This window comes from Vanessa atalanta, chromosome 10 (assembly GCF_905147765.1).
Source record: "Vanessa atalanta chromosome 10, ilVanAtal1.2, whole genome shotgun sequence".
Classification (NCBI taxonomy): Eukaryota; Metazoa; Arthropoda; class Insecta; order Lepidoptera; family Nymphalidae; genus Vanessa; species Vanessa atalanta.
Window position 1 is genome coordinate 2,612,056 of NC_061880.1, and position 22,950 is coordinate 2,635,005.

A 22,950-nucleotide genomic window follows, 5' to 3' on the forward strand; every position below is an offset into this window, starting at 1 on the left:
AGCTTTATTCTACATGTAATGTGTATGCATTATACACATAAACTTTTCTCTTGAATCACTTTGCTTATTGACGAACCGCATTAAAATCCTTGTTTGTTGCTTAAATCTAAGTGTACCGGCTGCGGGAAGCGACTTTCTTTTATAACCTGTAGAGATTCATAAAGTTTTATATTTACGCAAAGGTTTATAGTACATTTTTACATGGTTTGTTTAATAGCTTTTATTCATCAAAATAAATAAAAAATTATAATAATAAATAATAATAAAATATTAAATATTACGAATATAAACCCTTAATTTACTTGCGCGAAATCGGGTCGGGTAGCTAGTCCGTAATTTAATGTTTCTCTGCGTTATATTTACAACTTTTTACAAATGGCCTATCCGGGTGCGTTGTTTGACACATGTCGCCTTGTCATAAGCTTAAAAGGGCCTTAAAGCCGCTACATGGTTACACCCTTAAGTGTACATATTTTCAGAGAAAATGAAAAAGTATTATTAAAAATATATATTGCCAACGAGCTAGGAGAGTAACCATTATGACAGCGCAATCATTTTGGTAAGAAGATATAAGATGTGGAGTTTTATGAACCATGCCTTTGTTACGCTGTGAAAACCTTCAGAAAGCTACCCTAGGTAAAGGACTATGGGGTGACTGGATTACGTGAGATTTTAACTAATATCTCTCTAAGTACTCTTTTGAAATAAAAATATCATTTGATAATTTGTTTTTATTTATAAATAAGTGATATATTTATAAACTTACATGCCAATTTAAATAGTATTTCAATTATTGTTACTAAGAATGACTGAGCTGGCTGGGCCCTCGTACTCTTAAGGGGAAGGTTAAGGTTATCGCACAACTCTATTCCAATGCGAGTTTTCATACTCACCGATCACGAAATTAATTATTATAAACATAAATTAAGCACTTAAACTCAGTAGTTTTTGCCCAAAGATTCACATGAATTATAAGACGAAAATATAAATACTATCTAAGTATTCTTCTTGATATATTTATCAATTAAATATAAATTACACCAATATCTCACTTAACAATTCAACGCTGTATTTTTATACGTTATTGTAGAACAATTAACAAAATAAATCACAGAGAAAATAAGTAAATTATGTCACTTATGCATAACTTACAAGACCAAACCTCCCGGCAACTGTTCCCGTTAGTTAAGCGGGAGTTCTACTCCAGGGTGGACGTTATACAAGCTTCACTTGAAAACGAGCGCGTTGAAGCGGGCTGAAGTTTCAAGTTCGGTGACAAAGTTCTAGTGATAAATATACCGATATAGCGATTGTTTAAATTTAAAGTGTATTACAATTGTTAATGGGACCATGTTGTTCTTTCTTCTTACGACTCTTTTGATTGCAAGTAAGTTTATTATTTATTGTTGTTTTTAACTTCAATTAAATATGTCATATAAGCGTGAATATCATTATCAATTAGATATTTTAGACGTTATTGGAAATTAAAAACACAAACGAAAAATACATTTAAAAACATAAATTAAGAACTAATTGACATAGACAAGCAATAATTATTTATAATAATATTTAAAAACTAAAGCTTTCATTTTCTTGCTATAATAGGAGTGTATATTCTTGATATTTTACAAGAGAAAGAGACGTGCGTGGTTAAAGATGAAGACTTATTGATATTCGCTACAGAGGATCCCATACTATGTCTCAGCGAATTTATTCTGTCGCAACTCGCATTACACCGCGTATCGTGTTATTTGTTACACATCACGATGTGTTATTTGTAACAAGTTACGGCAACTTAACAGTTAGTTAACTGTACAAAAACACGCGTATGAACATACTATTATTTATTACGTAGTATTATATTATAAGTATAGCATATTAAGGGATCTAATCTAGTGTGCAATGAATTGTCGGGGAATCGCTGACTCTGATATTACAATTTTTATTAGTTTCCAGGTCAGACTTCCACTATCAGTGTTGCTAATGTAAAAACCCAAGTTTTAGATAATACTGCAAACAAATTGTGTAGGTACATGAGTTTCTTTTATTATTCAATTATTATTATTATAACAAATCTATTAATTATTTTTTACAGTAAGTTTGAAAAAAAATTATGGAATAATTGTGATAAAATATTAAAACAGTTATTAAGTGGATTAAAACGAATTAACAAATAAAATTAAATTTGTTTTTTATTTGTTATACCAATATCAAGGCAAACAAAATTTCAAAACTCCCATTAATTAAATATATATTTAAACTAGTCCTATATAGTATTTTAATAGGAAAATAATAAAATATTTCCAAAGTTCTAGGTACATAGGACCTATTCTAGATCAGTGGTGATGTTTTATTAATTCTGAACACCAAGATAATTGGAGGTACAAATAAAGAAATATTACTGTATAAAGAGATGTCGGTCTGACGTCATTTTCATTGTGAGGTGGGTATTTTATTTCATTTTATCATCATGTAATAGATACTGTAACAGACAATAGAATATAAAGTTTCACAATACAGATTAATAAAAATAAATGCAGCAAAATAAATATACTATATTAATTATATAGTATATTTATTGTGCTGCTAATGTTATAATTAACCCAATAATAAACGTTGGTATTTAACATTATTAAAATATTATTACTGAATTTAAGATTTTCGCAAATAATATTTGTATTATATATATTTAATTATTATTGTCTGCTACTGTGTCACTTGTTATTGTATTATTAATACCAAATTTATGAAATTATGAAATACTAGCTTTCGCCTACGACTTCACCTGCATGTCGAGTTCGCAGATTTCAGGTTTTGGCAATTCCTGTGTTCTTCCTTTGGGTTCAAGCTTGCTTTATAACATATTTTCATCGAATTCCGTTTAGTGGTTTAGTCGTAAAAGCGTAAGAGACAGACAACGGCACGCTGTTCGAGTTAATTTCGCCTTTATAATGTTAGTTTAAATGATGAATTAAAAATGCTTTCAATTAAGACGGGGGTATATAATATACATATTGATTAAAATAATGTCTAATAACGAAATATATCAGTTTTGAAATGTTATGTATTAAATAACAACACCATCGCGTTTTCTATCTAGAAAATTTCAGAACATACTCAATTAATACCAGTTAATACTTTCACAAAACTCGAAACGATGTAAGATTTTGTGATTTCAGACTTTCTGCCTTATATTTGTGTTCTTGTGTACACAATATATGTACGAATATGTTTCATTATTTGGAATCAATATTTGGAAAAGAGAATATCGACTACAAGCCAATCTTTGTCGGAATTGTTAATAGATACTTATAAATAATAATAAATATGTTTATTCACTAAGCATGAAAACAGTAAAAACAGTTAATCCAATTTTCCTCCTTAAGCATACAATATCCAGAGACGTTTGAATACGTATCAATGCATTTTTAATCAGTATCCCAAAAATAAAGTTTCATGTTTTTAACTTAAAAAAAGACTGACTCCCATAAAAACTTTCAACCCTTTTTTCACCCCCTTAATGGTAGATTATCTAGAAACGCTTAAATACGTATCTACTTATATCGTATCAGTATCCGTATCCCAAAAATAAAGTACATGTTTCTATCTTAAAAAATGACGGACTTTTATACAAAATTTCAAAACTTATTTCATATAGATATATACATCACATATAATATGCAGAAACACTTTTTTATTTATTTATTTAAAAACTTTATTGACCAACAACAAAAGTTGGAACAAAAGGCGGACTTAATGCCTGAAGGCATTCTCTACCAGTCAACCTTTAGGCCAAACAGAAAGTCATGAAACACTTAAATAGGTATCTACTCCTTTTTAATCAGTATCCCAAAAATAAAGTTTCATGTTTCTAACTTAAAAAATAACGCACTTCCATACAAACGTTCAACCCCTATTTCACCTCATTAGGGGTAGAATTTCCAAAATTCGCTCCTTAGTGGGTGTCATGATTTCAATGTCAAGTCAAAGTCAAAAATCTTTATTCAATATAGAAGTGTTTACACTTGCTTATTGATAGTCAAAAATCTACCACCGGTTCAGAATTTAGCACCTCGGACCTGAGAAGAACCGGCGAAAGAAAGTCAGCGGGATATATTTTTTTTTTTACCATTTTGCATGTACAATAATAATTCTATTTTAGTTATTTGAAACAGCCTGGAGGCGATCATTTCATTGCCAAGGTGTGCAGTCAACTAAAAAGTCATTAGTGTTGTAATAATATCCTTTAGCACACAAACCCTATTTAAGGATTCTTTTGAATTTTATAATTGAATAATTTTGAACGTTTTCTGGGATCCTGTTGTAAAAACGTATACATTGCCCCAAAAAAGAGTTACTAACCCTGTGTAATTGGTTACTTGGAGTAACAAGTTTGTTCCTAGTGTTAATAGAATGTACGTCACAATTTCTGCGAAAATCATTTATGTTTTTGTGTACATACATAACATTATCAAAAACAAATTGAGAAGCGACAGTCATTATTTTAATTTCTTTAAATTTACCTCTTAACGAATCTTTTGGGCCCAGGTTATAAATTGCACGAATAGCCCTTTTCTGCAGTACAAAAATAGTATTAATGTCAGCTGCATTACCCCAGAGTAGGATGCCATACGACATTATACTGTGGAAATAACTGAAACACACAAGGCGAGCCATATCCACATCAGTCAAAAGTCTAATTTTTTTAACCGCATAGGCTGCAGAACTGAGTCTAATCTCGGGGCTCGAGTAGTTTTTAAACCAGGTACGCTTAGAGTTGTGTCACAATATGTTTACAACAACATTACGTATTTTCATAACCTCCAAACCTTCTCCTCAGCACAATATTGTTTATATCCACTTAATTACATGAGTAAATTAATTTTAATTTACTTCCAAGGTTCCGACAACAACCCCGCCGATATTTAAAATGCAATTATTTCACGTCATATTTTGATATATTGATGAATTTAAAATTTCGACTAATTATATCACGTCAATTTATAGTCAAAGTGGTTTAGTCTGTACTCCGCCGGCGATTGAAGATAAAAAACAAAGAATGCAAGATTGTCCTTAGCAGGGCTAATTAAGTTGATTATTTTTATATTCTATGTTCAGTCCTAAGTTAATTTACAAAATGAACATTTTATTTGAGGGGTTTGCGCAAGTGGTTTTTATCGCTTAAAAACGCTACTTAACATGGTTGTGTTCCGCTTTGAGTGAGCCAGTGCAATTACAGGCACAAGTGACATAACTTCTTAGATTGCAAGGCGATGTAAGCAATGGCTACTACTTATTACAGCGCCAATACGGTATAATAATTAGTACGCGGAGGTGACACTGAATCATCGTAAACTTCATTAAATTGAAATAACCACTTTTCCTCCGTCGGCATTCTGGGAAATTTCGATGTCGGTATCTGTTTAATTTAGCACTAATTTTAATTGCAATCGATGGTAGATTAAATAGATATTTCACCCGTGATTATCCTGATTATTCTGATTTACGAAATTTGTCTAATCCATATCCAACTATTTGACTTATCGAGTATCAACGTGCCTTTTGAACTGATCTTGCTCCAAATTAACTTAACAACGGTGTACGCCGCTACTACACTGTTTTCATTACATCGTGCGCCGCAAATATAATTTTGTACCCAACCTATAATCATAAAATCCTCTCTCTTTTGCAAGACGTATATTAAGTGATATTTATTATTTTATCCTGACAAAGGATAAAAATGATAATCCAACTTGGAATATTAAAAAGTCACTTACAAAAGACTTATTAGATAATTGCACACGTTGGCAATGAAATGATCGCCTGCAGGCCACTTTAAATAAGAGAATAATATGTTGTTATTGATGTGAAACCTAAAGTAGTTTTATTTGAGTTCAAAACCCAATTCAGTTTCTTTCGCAGGTTGTTTTCATATTTGAGGTGTTTATTTACGAACTGGTGCGGCGGTAGACCTTTTTCCCATTACGATAGATATAAATTTTCAAAACAAACTGATATTGTGTCTCGGGAATCGTTCTGAGCAGCTAATGTTAATTTGTTAAATATAATTTCTGTTAAGTTAGTATTTGTCGTTAAAAATCAACGTATTAGGTACCTATTTGTATGAGCGTTGATTTTTAACCTGACCTGCAACTAGGACCGTTATCACCGCAGACGTTAAAAAAATAAATATTATAGTCATTAAAAGCGTTGGATAAAGATGCTTGGATTTTAGCTCCTATCAATAATTGTAAATCTTTTTTTTTTTAAAAGAGCAACTATGCAAGGTTTTTGTAGTTTTCGTGCTCGGCGATAAAGAAAAATGTTGAGAGGCGAAATTGTGAGTCGGATGAAAATCAGCCACATCTGAATCCAGCAACCCGTTGGTGCAGCGTGATTGGTTAAGCTCAAAACCGATATCTTAAAAGGACAGCAGGCCTTAACCCAATAGTGAGGCACTTAGTACCACATTACTACTTTAATCCTTCCCTTGTCCTGCGTCTAACAAATTATTCTTGTTTAATTTATTTGGACGGGAACCTTTTAATTCTAATTATATTCTACTAATTTTTTAAATAGTATACATTATATCATAATTTGACGCTTTAATCAAATATTATATTATGCGGTCCGGATGCATTTGAAGTAATCGTTTGTTTCGCTAGCGAGTTCCGCAGGATTAATTTTAAAGAGAACTGAAACGTGATGAAATCATTAAATCAGGTGAGAATATAATTATGAAAAAGTTATTCAGTAGTTTCTCCTTTTATTGCGTAAATAAAAAGATGACCAATGCCTAATATTCAATGATAATAATAATCGGTGAGTGAGTCAGTGTAATTACAGGCACAAGGACATAACATCTTAGTTCCCATAGATGAATAGTTCATATTTCTTGCAGCGCCATTGTCTATGGGGGTGGTGACCACTTACCAAAAGGAGGCTCATTTGCTCGTCCGCCTAAGTATGTCATAATAAAACATAATCATATCGAATTTAATAGGTACTATTTTTTATAGATGTATTTAATTTTATTATAACTGCCTGTTTGAATGTCTGAGGTGGTTTAAGGCTCTTCCCATCACACGGCTCTAATGTGGCTTGGTGAAAAGTCGCAGCCAGCTAGATTTATTAGTACGTAGCAGTAGTGTAGTTACGTATTAGTAGTCTTTTAGTTAATAGGATCCATTTTGCTAAGCGACGCCGTTCGGTCAGCGGTCTCAATCACATTCAGCCAATACATCTTTCATTGGGGTAATTTACCTATTTTATACTCTCCCGAGAATCAAATATTTATTCTAGTCAGATTAAAACATTATTTTGAACAATATATATTATATCACTATAAATTAAGTTAACAGCACATTTTTATTATGTCTTAATGTATAAATTGTTAAAATATGGCACTTATATATACAGTACACTTTATTGCTGTTACGATTTTTTTTTATTGCTTGTATATAAAGTTTTTGTTGCAATATGTCAATGTGCGATAAAACTGTAATGTGGACCGCTCAAATAACGAAAACTGTTATTTTTGAAAACAAACCAGATTATTTTACGTTTTACCCAGAACGTTAGCATATATATTAAATATTTATTTGTGGTTTGAGTGCGAGCTTGGATGAATGAAAGAACAACAGAATGGTCGTCTGAAGATTAAGGAGGAGTAAATCGCTCTTAAAAAGCAAAATTTCGAAGCTTTATTAATGTTAGACAAAATAACAAGATCTCTTTGTTTTATAATTAATGTTGTGTTAATAATAATGAGCTAGACAAGAGATTGTTTTTTATAAATAATTACTTATAGACAGAATTGTAATCTATTGGAATTTGAATTATTAACATACAAGCAATCTTTGTCAGCTTACTCTATATTGTATTAGTATAAATTGTTATATTGATAATTGTATGGGAAATAACGACATTTCTTAAATCTAAAACGAACTTATTCAGATACATCTGGCACATTCCGCCCACGGCAGTCATTCTCATAGGAGAGTAGCTGAGTAGTAGAGTAACTTTTCAGAAGGCATAGCGCACACGGCACAAGTGTGACTGAAAAAGACATTCGTCTCGTGAACAAGACATTCGTAGATAGATTTCGTAGTAGATGTCGAAATGTCGAGCTCCACCAAATAAAAATAAAAAACATGGTAAGTATCCCGTTTTAAATACTGTTAGTAATAAAAATAAACATGTTATGTAATTAAAAAAATATTATTATTATTGCCAATCGATTGTATTGTTTTGGCTGACTAAATATCTGCCTGGGAATTGCTGGTCGATTTTTTTATACGACCGACAAAAACATAATATGCTGTCAAAATAACTTTTTCTCGGTAACCGAATGGAAAAAAAATAATACCGTTTAATTACTTGGCTGAACAAAGTAGAGGCACATACATTATTTCCAAGAACGCCGTCGAGGGATATAGTTTAAAACCAGAATCATATCTAAAACAATGCGATGCAAACTAACACTTGGGAATTCAGTTGCATTACCAAAACTTATTTGAAAATAGTAACCTCAATTGCAACGTGAAAACCGACCTCATTTGTGAAAACTTTGATTTACTGTTTATTTAATTTATAGGGCACGAATTAGCTTAATTACATTCTGCGTAGATGAAACGTAATGTTTTGCTGGCGGTATTTTTCTGTGAAGGTAAAATGTAGTGTATAAAAAACTTATAAATAATTTATGTTTACACTCAGATGAAGTTACTGAAGTAAAGATGAGCCACTGTTTTCAATTTCGAAGTCATGGTCGTCGAGTAACTGACCATGTATTTTCAGAATTTGATGTGTTTTCTTTTGGGTTACTGGGTTATAGGTTAAATATATATTTATTTATATTTTAGATGATTTTGCGGTAAATAGTATTAGTGAAATTGAAAGATTTAATAATAATGTATTATTTACATTTTTAAACTGCCAGTGATCAATCACAATTTGTATTATATAAATCAAAATATCTTTATAATATAATAATGAATATTTATTTATTATTTGTCAGTTGTAAACTATTTCTTGTCACACTAAATTCAGTATGGCGCCCAGTGAAGGATATTTTTTTAATGTGTATTGGGTGTCCGATGAAAGGACATTTCGAAAATTAAGTGAAATATTCCTTACATAGCACATTTTTTTTCGTAGTCGGGGAAGTATTTACTTATTAACATAGGTGTGATACTTATTAAAAACGTGACCGGACTCTACACGACAGCTAGGAAAGCGACATTCACTAGACTATTTATTCGACTACTGAAATTTAAATATTACATGCCGTAGCTTTCGCCTCTGACAATTTAAATTGCATGTCATTTTGCTGCATCCTAGATGTTGAGTACTCTTTTTGAGTATGTATGTATAGGTTAATCAAAATTTCGTTTCATCTTCACACTATTATGTATTTATGATTTATCATTCCAAGACGCCATTGTAATCACGACTATACCATCATTTAGCTTACATATTTAATACATCGTATGTAGATTCTAATTAATAAGCGCGTATTATTACATAATCATTTGTCTTTTTCTTTCGAATGTAAAATTACTGGCGACAGAGAGAGAAAGAGTGACAGAGAGAGAGAGGGGGGGGGGGGTGTAAAATAATCTGCTTATGATCAAAATTAAAGTATTCTTCTTCAAATCTATTCAAAATGCCTTGTATTAGCAATTTTGATTTATCAGTTAGAAAAGTAAAATTCATTGTAAGACTATCACCGATTAAGAATGGAAGTTTCTCTGCAGAGAGATGAACCGCCAAAAAATTAGCTGGCTTCTCTCTGATTAATACAATATTCTGTATTGAAAATAATTAATACTCCAAAATCATTGCAGATAAATCTTGACAAATGCCGATACAGCGAACAATTTGACTGGCAATTCGATGACACAAAAGTCGTCTAAGCGCTAGAGGCGCTTATGCGTTTCATTAAGCGTTCATTTCATTTATAAAGTAAGCAATAAATAACGTTTCAAAACATTCCTATTGTTACCTTTTTACGTGGGTTATGGATTTTAAGAAAACAGTTTTTTTATATAACTATTTTATTGTAGAAACCAAAATTTATAAATATTACAGTTATAATAAGTTACTTAATTTAATTACAGTTTTTGTACTATATATAATTAAAAAAATATATGCCAACTAGACTCATCGTGGGTCACTTGGGATAAAAGGAATGTTTGAAAATTCAATGCGTTATAATTTATCTTATTAAATATTAAAATTTAGGCGCCACTGACGATTCAAAGATTCTATTTTTAATTATTTAGTACACCGTTCGCCAGGCCGGTGTATAAGTTTGTATAAAAAATTAAAGTGGGTACATCACTAAATTTCCAGCTACACGTGGATATTGTTTATATCTAAGGGAACAGCATGCCATCCTTGGAGTTGCACCAGCAGCTATCTGGACACACTCAACCAGGAAACTGCAGCCGTCCACGCTTAATATTTCAAATCCATGTGGTGGGTAAAAAATAAAACTTCAAGAGATTAAAGAAACCCTTTAACGAGGGATGTAAGCAGTAATTAGTACTTTAAATGACGATTTCAACTCCGAAGAATCATTCCAATGGGTCAAAAATCACTGTAAATCACAAATTAAACATGACTACGACTTTTTGAATGAATTTAAGCAAAAACAAGAATTAAAGACTTACAATCTTTTAAGGTCATTAGCAATACGTTGTATAAAGTTTTTATCAAACTTTAAAACTCCATTATTAATATATTCTGAAAAGAAATATGCCGTTAAAGCACTGAAGTAATAATCAATCACAAATTAAGAAACTCAACTATTAAGATAACTTACCGATATATTCAGTATATCGAATTTGAAGTTTGAATTCGGTGTTAAACCGAAGATGTAAAAATGCAAAAAGAACGAAATCGAAAGTTCTTGAAACTTTGAAAGGTTTAGGAAGTGTTGCCAGAATCACTACCAAAAACCCTAAATCAAATAGGAATTATATCCATATTTAAATCAAGGAAATAATTATGGAATAATTATTTAATTTAATAAAAGTCTATTATAAGACATTTTCATACAAATACTAACCTTTTAAATTGGATGACAGCTAATAAATTAATCTGAAACGATGCGAAATGACTTCCAAAAAAATAGAACAAACGAATTAGATAGTAAAATCTAATTGTAATAATTATTTTACTGCATTGATAAAATAAATGTAATTTATCTTAATATTTAAATTCAAATAAAATGACAAAATGATGTATTGTGCTAGCAATACCGATATTTAGGAAGTGGGAAATGGGTTAACGGCACGGATTTTAGCGAATTGACACTTTTGTGACGTTTTATATAATTTTAAAAAAAGTTAAAATTATAAATATAATTTTTAGTGTAACACTATATTTTATTTTACTGTTAATATATACAGAGGAAATTAATTATACGTAATAGTCATAATAATCCGAGCAATCAAAGTTAGCCGGCTTGAAGTAGGGCTTTTTGCATGTAAAATAATAATGACAAAATATATTTCAAACCAGTGGCTTCATATACACGTGACACTGATCTTATTTACTGACTAGCTATCCCGTGGTTTCATCCACGAGTTCAATTTACCGAAGCGGAGATTGCTATAGCCACCTCCTTCTCCTTCTCCTTGTTTTTTTTTATATATGCTGACGGGAATGTTATGTCCTTCGTTCCTGCAGTTACACTGGCTGACACATCCTCAAACCGAAACACAACAATACTGTGTACTGCTGTTTGGCGGTAGAATATCTGATGAGTGGGCGGCATCTACCTAGACAGACTTGCACAAAGCCCACCAAGTAAAAGTTTTTTATGTTTACTAATAATAAATAAATAAAGTCGAATATAAACATAATTAAAACCACAAAACCCGGGAAACAGAAAATCTAGTTATTCGATTGATAACTTTTATATCATACCTGAACCCGTGATCCAGTGGTTAGAACGGCGGCATCTTAAGATGCACCCGTTTGGTTAACCAAAGAGTGCAGGTTCAAACTCAGACTAGCACCACTGAATACATGTGCTTAATTTGTGTTTATAATTCATCTCGTGCTTAGCGGTGGAGGAAAACATCATGAGGAAACCTGCACGTGTCTAATTTCTATTTTGCCACATGTGTATCCTGTCCAATGCGATTTAGTTGGACTAAAGCTCCAAAACTTCTCCTCAAAAGGAGAGGCGGCTTTAGCCCGACAGTGGGATATTATCAGGCTTTACTTACATCATACTTACTTTAATACAAACTTTACTTTATTACATAATACAGTAATATATAATATAATTAAAAAGTGCCTCTTTTGGCACAAAACAAAATATTGACGAGTAGTACTCGAGTTATTTTTTACAATCGTGAGAACTTACTTCGATTTCTCCGGCGTCATTTAGAATCCTTCTAGGCAGGCGGAAAATTCTAAATGTGTTTTTTATCATAAAAAAATATAGCAACTTATGTGAAATGAGCTTGGTCGGATGCCATTATCAGTAGCGCGCAAATACCCCCGTTGTTATCATTCCGTTCTTTAAAACATTCCACATACCCGTCGCTAGAGCGCGTCTTCGTAATCATGCTCCAATTACTCGTAAATATGAAAAATATACAGAAATCTCCCGAGCTATACCTGGCATCGACAAATTCAAAATTCTTTTACTTTATTTGAAAAAAGCTCACCGATCACCTATCACTGAGTCTTACCAAAGCTTACGTATTTTTTACGTTGTTGTCTTGGTATAATTTACATGTCTTTTTCGTTAATGCCGTGTGCACTTGTTTACGTACATGCTTGTGAATGTATCACCGTTTTAATGTTATGTAATAATGGTTAATATGTATATTAAAACTATGTCTATGAAATAAATAATATTTGTCTTTATCAAGCAAGGGAAGCCTGATCTTTGACAGACCAGGTTTGAGCAGGTGTGAGTCTTACCCCTGATATGATCATTTACGACCCGAATCATAGAGGCTACGGAATCGTTTTAATATGACACATCCGCGTGTAAGTAAAGTATTTCAATAAATTGAGAAAAAAAATTACCTCCATGCTGATTAAGCAACAGAATGTACGCTCCTTTTAATCTTCTACTCGTTGCTAATTTTTGCCTAAACATACGTACATAATTAATATGTAGATTAAACGTATTCTACTTTGATACGTGCTATAAATAATCATTTTGCTTTGATAAAAAATATGAAATAATAGTTGCACTCAAAATTCCTGGTATTATATTTATCGGATTTCGTTTTATTTTACAACTTCCTATAATATTTAAACTTAAATATGATAAAATAAAACAAATGTTTGTTTTAATATGATAAAATAAACCAAATGTTTGTTTTATTTTATCATATTTGAGATAAAAATTAACTTTTGTTCTGAACCTTATTTGTGTCATATAATCAAACCAAAAACAAAAGTAGACCAAAACTCCAAACACGATTTTGGCATAAGCCGCAGTTTTTTGTTTTGTTTGAAATAATACGTAGAATTTAGAGTTATTGACAAACTGAATAACTATTTAAAAGATAGTTTATATAAATTCTGCTCAAAACTTTTGAGCAGACAGCGTCACAAGCGTATGGAGAGATGTACTATTAAGACGCAAGCTAACGTAAGCGAGATTCACAGAAAGCTTAGTCCTTTAAGTAGGCTCCTGTTTTCTGTGTAGGTTTTACACCCTACACAGAAAATACACTACACCTATTGCACACCACATATACAACTTTTGCACTAGCTCTGCTAAAGCCAATGTTAAAACTCTTAATGAAAAAACTCTCTATGAAGTTCGTGACTTTAATTGTGATATTTATATTATTCCTATTCTCTCATCAGTCATTTTGGACTTCAAATATAATTTTCTTTTTCATATTTCAGTATCTCATCTGGTAAAAATTAATATTATTATTATTAAAATACAGACGGACAGGTAGTTGTAATATTTTAACATACATACAGATTATTAAATACTAATTATTTTTAGGAATCTGAACAAGATCTTGTAGGCTTTATAATTATTGCTGATTATATTTTAAAAGTAAATACGGCACAGCGTGTATTGCATAAAGTAATTTTTTTTAAATTATTGGTAAATACAATGTACTGTACTGTAATGTAATCATGATTGTATTCGACGCGCGCGCCACTTATCTAACGATGTTTGTTATACGCACTTGAGTCTCGGTATTAGTTGCACATATACACACATATAAATATTGGATGGTTGTTTACAAATATGTGAAAGACGCATTGCAATAGCGCATGGGCCTCCATTAAAAAATACTATGTATAATTAGCAAAATAGCTATAAAAGTCTTAAATATCGAGGTTTTGAACAATTATTTCTGGATAAATGTAATGTATGTCCCAGTGTTTTTGGGGCGATAGCTGCACGTAGACGATCGGTTATGGTCTTATTTTGAACATTTCCAGCCGTAGATGTGCAAAAAATAAGGAGGATTATTGATTGCAATTTATTAAATTGTTACGATTTAACAAATAATTATTTTTAGAGAGCAGTTACTAGCCGGGTAGAGAGCGGCGCTATGACTGCATAAAAAAATAAACATAAAACGTGCGAACAGACGTTGTCAGCTAAATAAAATCAAAACAAAACCTGTCATAGGTTTCTAAATTCCTAAAAATCTGTTGAATAAACACGAAGTTTCGCGAGCGACTCATTACCCACTAGTGATAAATAAGGGGAGATAGTTCAGTGCCTTGAGCTCGTGAACTCCGCACTTGATCGAACCATTGCATTTTCATGTACTTCATTAGTGTTTATAATTTATCTCAAACCCGTAACGAAACTTGTACAAATTGGCTGAAATTCTACCACTCACCAACGGGCATTAGAGCAGCGTGATGGGAGGGGAGGAGTCTCATTATGAAATAATGTAAATAAATGAGGACCTATTGCAGGCTGTTACTACTATACTTTTTATTTTAAATACAAATTCTGACCGTTTCATAAACGAAATGATGTCACTGTTTTGTCTATTAACAGCTGCTGGTTCAGCAGAGCTTACCATGTCTATTGCAGTATTAACTATTATTTTGTTACAGATGGTGGCGGAGCACAAGTAAATGAAGACAGCTGCGATCCGAGCGAGTTGAAGACCTGCGTAGACATGACACCGCGGACGCCGGTGGGCTTGCCTCGCACAAGAGAAGAATTAGATGCTCATTGCCAGTGAGAATATATTTAAAACCTTTTTTTTATAGATTCTACTATAAATATGTCATGTGCTTTCTAGCAGAGTAAGCCTGACAAGTGATAAGTTGGTGACAAATGAATGATAATTTCGAAGCGGGTAATATTATTGAATATAAGAATCTGAAAGGTGGCGTTTGTAACTTAAAAACTTTACTGTAACATAAATTATTTTCTGGAAATATTAAATTACACAAAATAAAGCAACATATATGTTCCACTGCTGGGCTAAGGCTTCCTCCTTTGAGAAGAATTGGCGTATTGTCTCAAAATTCAATTTTCATATATTTTGTTTCACTAACAAAACTGTAGGCATATTTTACTGTTATATACAAGTATAAATAGATATCTAAGGTGTTATGGCTTATGTGCTCGTAATTTAATTGGTTCACTCACTTCTCATCGTAAAGCTGCAATAAGTCTAGTCGTTATTATTAATCTTGTGTTGCTTTAATGTTCTACATTTATTATTCGCCCGGGGTTCGACATTGAGCTATAACTGTTACTGTAATTTTGAGAAAAGTTTAATGTGGGAATTTGCATTTTACGATTATTTTTCTTTAATTTCCAAGTTTCCTTTATTGATAGCTGAAGCTTGTGAATAGCTATCAAACAAAAAAAGAAGAAAATATTTGTTCAGAGGAGAAAAAGGAACCGGAGAACTGCTTTTTTTTCAATTATACAAAGATGCATATTTTATATTTATATATACCTAATATTAGTCTTATATATCAAATCAAATAACAATTGTAAATACAAGCAAGAGAAGATGTACAAAAGCGGTCTTGTCGATAGAAAGCGATCACTTTCAGACAACCTTTGGGCATAGAACTCGACTTATATATAGCCATCACCTCCTTGTTTTCAATGGTAATGGAGTCCATTATAAACTGCCAGCTCTTGCGGTACCTAGAGAAGTACCAGCTGACTAGATTACTAGCCGCCAGTACGGTTTCCGTCGGGGTTGCTCAGCCGGTGATCTTCTAGTTTACCTTACTCATAGATGGGTGGAAGCAGTTGAGAGCAAGGGTGAGGCATTAGCAGCCAGTCTGAACATAACGAAGGCCTTCGATCGCGTTTGACACAAAGTGCTTCTTTCGAAGCTTCCTTCCTATGGGCTTCCCGGGAAATTATGCAATTGGCAGCTTTTTGGCAGATCGGAGCATCAAGGTCGTTATCGACGGTGCATGCTCCGACCAAAAATTCGTCAATGCTGGTGTTCCACAAGGCTGCGTTCTATCACCCACTCTGTTTCTTCTGCATATCAAGGACTTGTTGCAAATCAGTAACTTTCGCTGCTATGCAGACGACAGCACCGTAGACACCTCATACACCGGCCGGTGTATGAGGTGCTAATATTTTTTGGGAAAACGTCGAATAAAACCGGAACAAACTTGCATCTGGAATCGAGTCTTCGTTAAGCAAAGTCTCGAACTGGGGTCGGCTAAACCTAGTCCATTTCAACCCCAAAGAGACGCAAGTTTGCGCGTTAACTGCTAAAAAACACCATTTGTCGTATCTCCATGATTCGAGAACATTCCGTTAGGCGCCACAGCTAGTATCGGAATACTTGGCGTCGATGTTTCGAGCATCGTTCAGTTCCGCGGTCAATTGGAAGGCAAAGCCAAATTGGCATCAAAAAAGCTCGGTGTGTTCAGCAAGGCAAGACAGTATTTCACGTCGGCCCATCGTCTAAGACTATACAAGGCACAAATTCGGCCTCACGGGAATACTGCTCTCACCTCTGGGCGGGTGCTCCCCAGTACCAGCTCCTTCCATTTGACCGTATCCAACGTAGAGCGGCTCGAATTATCGACGGTCAAGCCCTTTCCGATCTGCTTGATCCTTGGCTATGCGTAGAAATGTTTGATCGCTCTGCATCTTCTACAAAATTTATCACGGGGAATGTTCCGAGGAATTGTGCGGATTAATCCCGGCTGCTGAATTTCACCTTCGGACATCTCGTCAAAATTCCAAATAACACCCGCACCACCTAGATGTCCGAAAATCCACAAAAGCTCGATTTTAAGACATTTTTTGCCTCGCACAACCACTCTGTGGGACCAGCTTTCACCGGTGGTTTTTCCAAACCAATACGACTAGGGAACCTTCAAGAAAAGAGCGTATTCCTTCCTTAAAGGCCAGCCACGATTTTGCAAGCGCCCCGGTGTTGCAGATGTCCATGGGCAGTGGTAGTCACTTTCTATCAGGCGAACAATTGAATGAATTAAATATAAAATTATGGTTAAAATTAGTTGAATAAAATAAAAAAAAAATGTGCAGGTTGAATTTAATCACTCACGAGAACTCGTATATGACGCAAAGAAATGAACGCTGTTTCAAAGGACGATTATTACATAAAAGTTTTACGATACATTCCGGAAAAGCGGTTTTTTATTTGATATCTTTAGAAATGATTATGATAGTTAAAGTTTGCTCAAATCAATTGAATAAAAGTAATTAGAACTTCGTGGTGCAGTTCACGTTGAAATGTTAATTATTTCGCTACTAAATATTACAATTAAATAAATTGAGTAAATTCAATGAATCAACCATTACCATAATGATATTTGAAATTTAGATAACTAGACTAAGGTTCAATTCTACTAACTCATTACCGTAATGATACGTTCCAGATTCTATTTCGGGACATAAAATTAACGCCTGCGTTATAGTAACTGAAGACCAATTATATTTATTGATATCGAATACGATATCCTGATTATATAACGATCCAACTTCGACCGAACCGTAATTAGATCGTTGCGTATTCTACAAAGAATAGGTAAACGGCTGAACGGCAACGATTACGTTCCGATTCGATTGCGATAAACTGACAATTTTTTAGTAGTCTTGGGTCGAAACCTAGGCTTACCTTAATTAGACAGTTTTAGGTTACAAGTTTTTTTAAGCTATTTACGAAGGTAATGTGAATTATGTCAATGTATTATTTTCAAATGACTATATCAGTCATTTATTTTTATCGGACCCATTTACACCCCAAACGCTTACCACCGAATAGTAGGAGGAGATCAACCAGCAAAAACATTGAAAAGGACGGTCCGAGGTAGGATGACAATCTGTCATAATAAGCTGACAAACTTTTATTCTTGACATATTTTAATTCACTCTATATGTATATAGCGAATATGTACAAACAGACTATTTATGTTTTCTTTTTGCCTAGCAACTGATGACGACGATAAAACGCGAGCAATGCTGCAGGACAATTAGTATAATATATAAAAAATAAAAATCATAACTGCATTGTGTTTTATAATATCTTAGGGCATATCAGACGGGAATGGCGTGTATGGATGCATGGATCAAGCGGTGTCTGCCAACTGACGGCCAAAAATTGGTACAGCAACAAATTGGCGGCGCGCGAGCACTAATGCGATTCTTATGTACCAATGAAACAGCGCTACGGAGAGGTAAGATTTTATAAAGTTATGCCATGGTGGTTTCGTGCAAATCATCTGCGTTGGTACCAGCCACTCTAGATATTCTTCCGCCAAACACTACCGGCACAATGGACATAACATCTTAGTTCCCAAGGTTGATGGTGCGTTGGCAATGTAAGGAATGTTTAATATTTCTTACCAACACATATCATTACCATTACGTGGCCCATTTGCTAATCTTACTTATAATTTATTTAAAAAAAAACAAATCCGTACAAGTCCCACTGATGGTCAAAGGCGTTTTCTCCTTTTGAGAAGAATATATGAAGCATATACCACCACGATGATCCACATCATGTTAGTGAGTTTACATGTTATAAATATCATTGGACGCCATTGCCAACAACCTTGGGAATTAAGAAACCATGTCCCCTGCGCCTGTGCTACGGACATTTATTTGAAATTTTCTGTACAGATTTTCTAAAGGAGCCAACATGTTGGGCGTTAGTATCACCAGACTGGTCACGATGCGTTGATGAACTGCAGCTCGCCGTCCGCGACATCTCTGAGCGCTCTCACCACTTAGTCTACTTCAACAAGAACACCGAACTATGCTGGTAACTCCACAAATACTTGTAGAATTACATTCAGAACCTTCTTTTGCGTCGAAAGTGATCCTATATGGTTAATAATAACTAAAATAATATGTAATCAATTTAAATTATAAAAACTTTTAACTTCTACACTGCTCTAAGCGGATAAATCTTTTTACTGAAAATCATTTATCTGACTCCACGTCTATGGAACCTATTTAACAAGAGTAGTGAAATCTGACGTCTTCTCAAATTTATTTGTTCTTTTCGCAAAATTATGGAGACGTTGTCATAATTAAATTGGATTATATATTTGTTAAATTTATAGACTATATTTGTATTTTATTATTTAAATAACATGAATATTTTTTATTTTTTAATAATTATAATTTACATAGTATAATTGTAAGTCGTGTTTATCTGTAAAAAATGTGCGATATGTTCGAATCAACATAGTATATAGTTTGTAACAACTGTTGATAAACACACACACACACACACACACACACACATCAGCCCGCATTCGTCCACTGCTGGACATAGGCCTCCCCAAATGCACGCCACTGTGATCTTTCTTCGGCAACTCGCATCCAGCTCCTGCCAGCCGTCTTGCGCAAATCGTCACTCCACCGTGCCTGAGGACGTCCTACACTACGTTTGCCGAGACGCGGTCTCCACTCTAGAACACGTTTTCCCCAACGGTTATCGGTTTTACGACAAATATGGCCAGCCCACTGCCACTTCAGCTTACTAATCCGGTGGGCTATGTCGATGACCTTGGTTCTCTGACGGATCACCTCATTTCTGATGCGATCCCTCAGAGATACTCCAAGCATAGCCCTTTCCATAGCACGCTGAGCGACTTTAACCCGGTGGACCAGCTTTGTCGTGAGTGTCCACGTTTCGGCTCCGTATGTCATGACGGGTAGGACGCACTGGTTGAAGACTTTCGTCTTAAGGCACTGTGGGATCGACGATGTGAAGATTCGTCGTAACTTCCCAAATGCTGCCCAACCTAGCTGAATTCTTCTATTCAACTCATCCTCAAAGTTGTTTCTACCTAATTGCAATGTCTGCCCGAGGTAGACATATTTTTGAACAACTTCGAGGACGCTACCGTGTATCGCAATCGGTTCCGGTAGAACATGTTCATTGAACATGACCTTGGTTTTATCCAAGTTCATCCGTAGGCCGATGCGCATAGAAGAATCAGCCAGCTCATTCAGCATCTGTTGTAGGTCCTGCAGCGTTTCTGCCATGATTACGATGTCGTCTGCGAATCTCAAGTGAGAGATGTACTCGCCATTGATGTTGATGCCACGCCCTTTCCAGTTCAGCGTCTTGAACATGTCCTCCATTGCATTAGTGAACAATTTGGGGGAAATAACGTCCCCTTGTCTCACTCCTCGATGCAATGGTATGGGATTCGTTTGCCGACTCTGTACTTGGACGGACATGGTGGCGGCCTTGTAGAGACATCTCATCACTTGGATGTATCGCCAATCAACTTGGCAACGCTGCAGGGACTCCAGAACAGCCCAGATTTCAACCGAGTCAAAGGCCTTCTCATAGTCCACGAATGCAAGACACAGGGGCCGATTATACTCATGGGACTTCTGTATAATCTGCCGCACTGTATGGATGTGGTCTATGGTGCCGTATCCGCTCCGAAATCCGGCCTGTTCCGGGGGTTGGAATTCGTCGAATCTTCGTGCAAGACGGTTCGTGATCACTCTTGAAAACAGCTTATAGATGTGGCTCATTAGGGATATGGGTCGATAGTTCTTCAGCAGGGTCTTGTCTCCCTTTTTGAAGAACAGGACGACCACACTCCTACTCCACGCCTCCGGAGTTCTCCCTTCGAAGAGGACAGAGTTATACAGCTTCTGGAGCTCCCTCAGTACGGGTTTACCTCCTGCTTTCAATAGCTCTGTTGTAACGCCGTCCTCTCCAGGGGCTTTTCCATTTTTAAGCTGTTTAAGAGCAATCTCGATTTCGCCAATACTGACTTCAGGCAGGTCTTCGGTGAAATGGCGTGTTAATGTAGCTCTAGGATCCTCATTTTCGGGATCAGGTCGAGATGCATGCGTTGCGTATAACCGGCCGTAGAAGTCCTCTACTTCCGAAAGAACTGCCGGCTTGGAAGAAACGACTTCTCCACTTGCTGTTGTCAACTTCGTCAGGTGGCTTCTTCCAAGAGATTGTACGAACACCTTAGACCCCCGATTCTGCTCGATGGCTCTTTCAATCGTAAGAGTATTGGAGCACCGGAGGTCGTGTCGTACGCGCTTGCTAATCTCTTGGTTTAGTTGCCGTTTCTCGGACGAAGTGACCGGTGGGTTTTCACGTCGTTTCTTCATTAGCCCTAAAGTCTCTTCCGAAAGTTTGGACTTTCTGCCCTTACGCTGCATGCTACAAAATCTCGTGCCTTCTTCCCTGAGAATTCTCACTACATTTTTGAGGTTCTGGTTTACGTCTGTTGTGGTTTTCACGGCAGCGAATCGGTTCTCCAGGTTTGACTGGAACGTTTCAGATCCCGTAATGGTTTGGAGCAGGGATGGTCGGAGTGTAGACTTCATCAGACGGACGCGCTCGGCCTTAAAATTGATATTCAGAGAGCCTCGGACAAGTCGGTGATCACTACCGGTATTAAACCTGTTGATCACTGAGACGTCTCTAAATATGTGCCTTTTGTCCGTCATGATGAAATCGATCTCATTTTTGGTCATAGTGTCGGGGCTTTGCCACGTCCACTTCCTTTGGGGCTGCTTCTTGAAGAAGGAGTTCATCAAGAAGAGCCCCTCTCGTTCGAGGAAGTTGACAAGCATTTGCCCCCTATGATTTCTGCTTCCAAATCCATAGGGTCCTACTACCGATTCGCTACAATTCTGTACTCCCACTTTAGCGTTGAAGTCCCCCATAACAACGTTGTAGTGGGTTTTTTGTGGTGCAGTGGAGGGCCCTCGATATATCATCGAACATTTCCTCCACTTCATCGTCCGAGTGTGTCGAGGTCGGTGCGTACGCTTGCACCACCTTGAGGCTGTACCTATCGGTGAGCTTTACAATTAGGTACGCTACCCTGTTCGACACACTGGAGATTTCCACAACGTTGTCAACTAGGGACTTATTAACCAGAAACCCAACGCCTCCTTGGGATTGTTGGTCTCCCTCTCGGAAGTACATTAGGTGGCCTGATTCGAGGGTTACGGTGTCCTCTCCCTCTCTACGGACTTCACATAGCCCTAATATGTGCCACCTAATTTTCCCAAGTTCCACCTCGAGTTGCGCTAGATGCGAGTCAAGCCGTAGCGTGCGTCCGTTGTACGTCGCCAGGGTCAGTCGGTTGTGGTGGCCTCCCGTAGCCCGGTGATTCTTAGCACCCCCCATCCCGCCGTTACCACCGTCGCCACCATGACGAGGAATAGCGGGACCGCCGGGAACTGGGGGCCGTGGCTTACCTGTTTTCACCATTTAGGGGTATTGCCCATAATCGCCACGCTGGGCAGGCGGGTTGGCGATCGCAGGACGCAACCTCTTGCACCGGTGACGCTGCTGCCCGTTACCGGCCTGTGGTATTTGGCTACGCCTATTTTTGATGGTTATACCGCCATCAGTCGGTCGCCAGAGCCTCGTTTGCTGATCGGCAGGATGCACCACGGGCAGGTGAGGTTGGCTTGGAGCGCCAAGGTGTAGTTTGCGCCCCCTTACATCCCATAATGTT

General features: G+C 35.6%; 1 protein-coding gene across 4 annotated transcripts in view; it reads left to right on the forward strand.

Moving 5' to 3' along the window:
• The first annotated feature begins 1,201 nt into the window (after positions 1-1,201).
• LOC125066799 overlaps positions 1,202-22,950 on the forward strand; it is a 28,658-nt gene continuing 6,909 nt past the window's right edge. Inside the window, exons 1-6 of one of the 4 annotated variants that reach the window (XM_047675076.1) lie at positions 1,202-1,387; positions 1,950-2,029; positions 2,310-2,443; positions 15,082-15,208; positions 18,518-18,663; positions 19,109-19,250. In XM_047675076.1, the coding sequence (XP_047531032.1) occupies positions 15,147-15,208; positions 18,518-18,663; positions 19,109-19,250 (350 nt within the window). In that variant the 5' untranslated portion in view covers positions 1,202-1,387; positions 1,950-2,029; positions 2,310-2,443; positions 15,082-15,146. The remainder of the gene's footprint in view (positions 1,388-1,949; positions 2,030-2,309; positions 2,444-15,081; positions 15,209-18,517; positions 18,664-19,108; positions 19,251-22,950) is intronic. The other 3 variants (XM_047675075.1, XM_047675077.1, XM_047675074.1) reach the window with 3 other exon arrangements.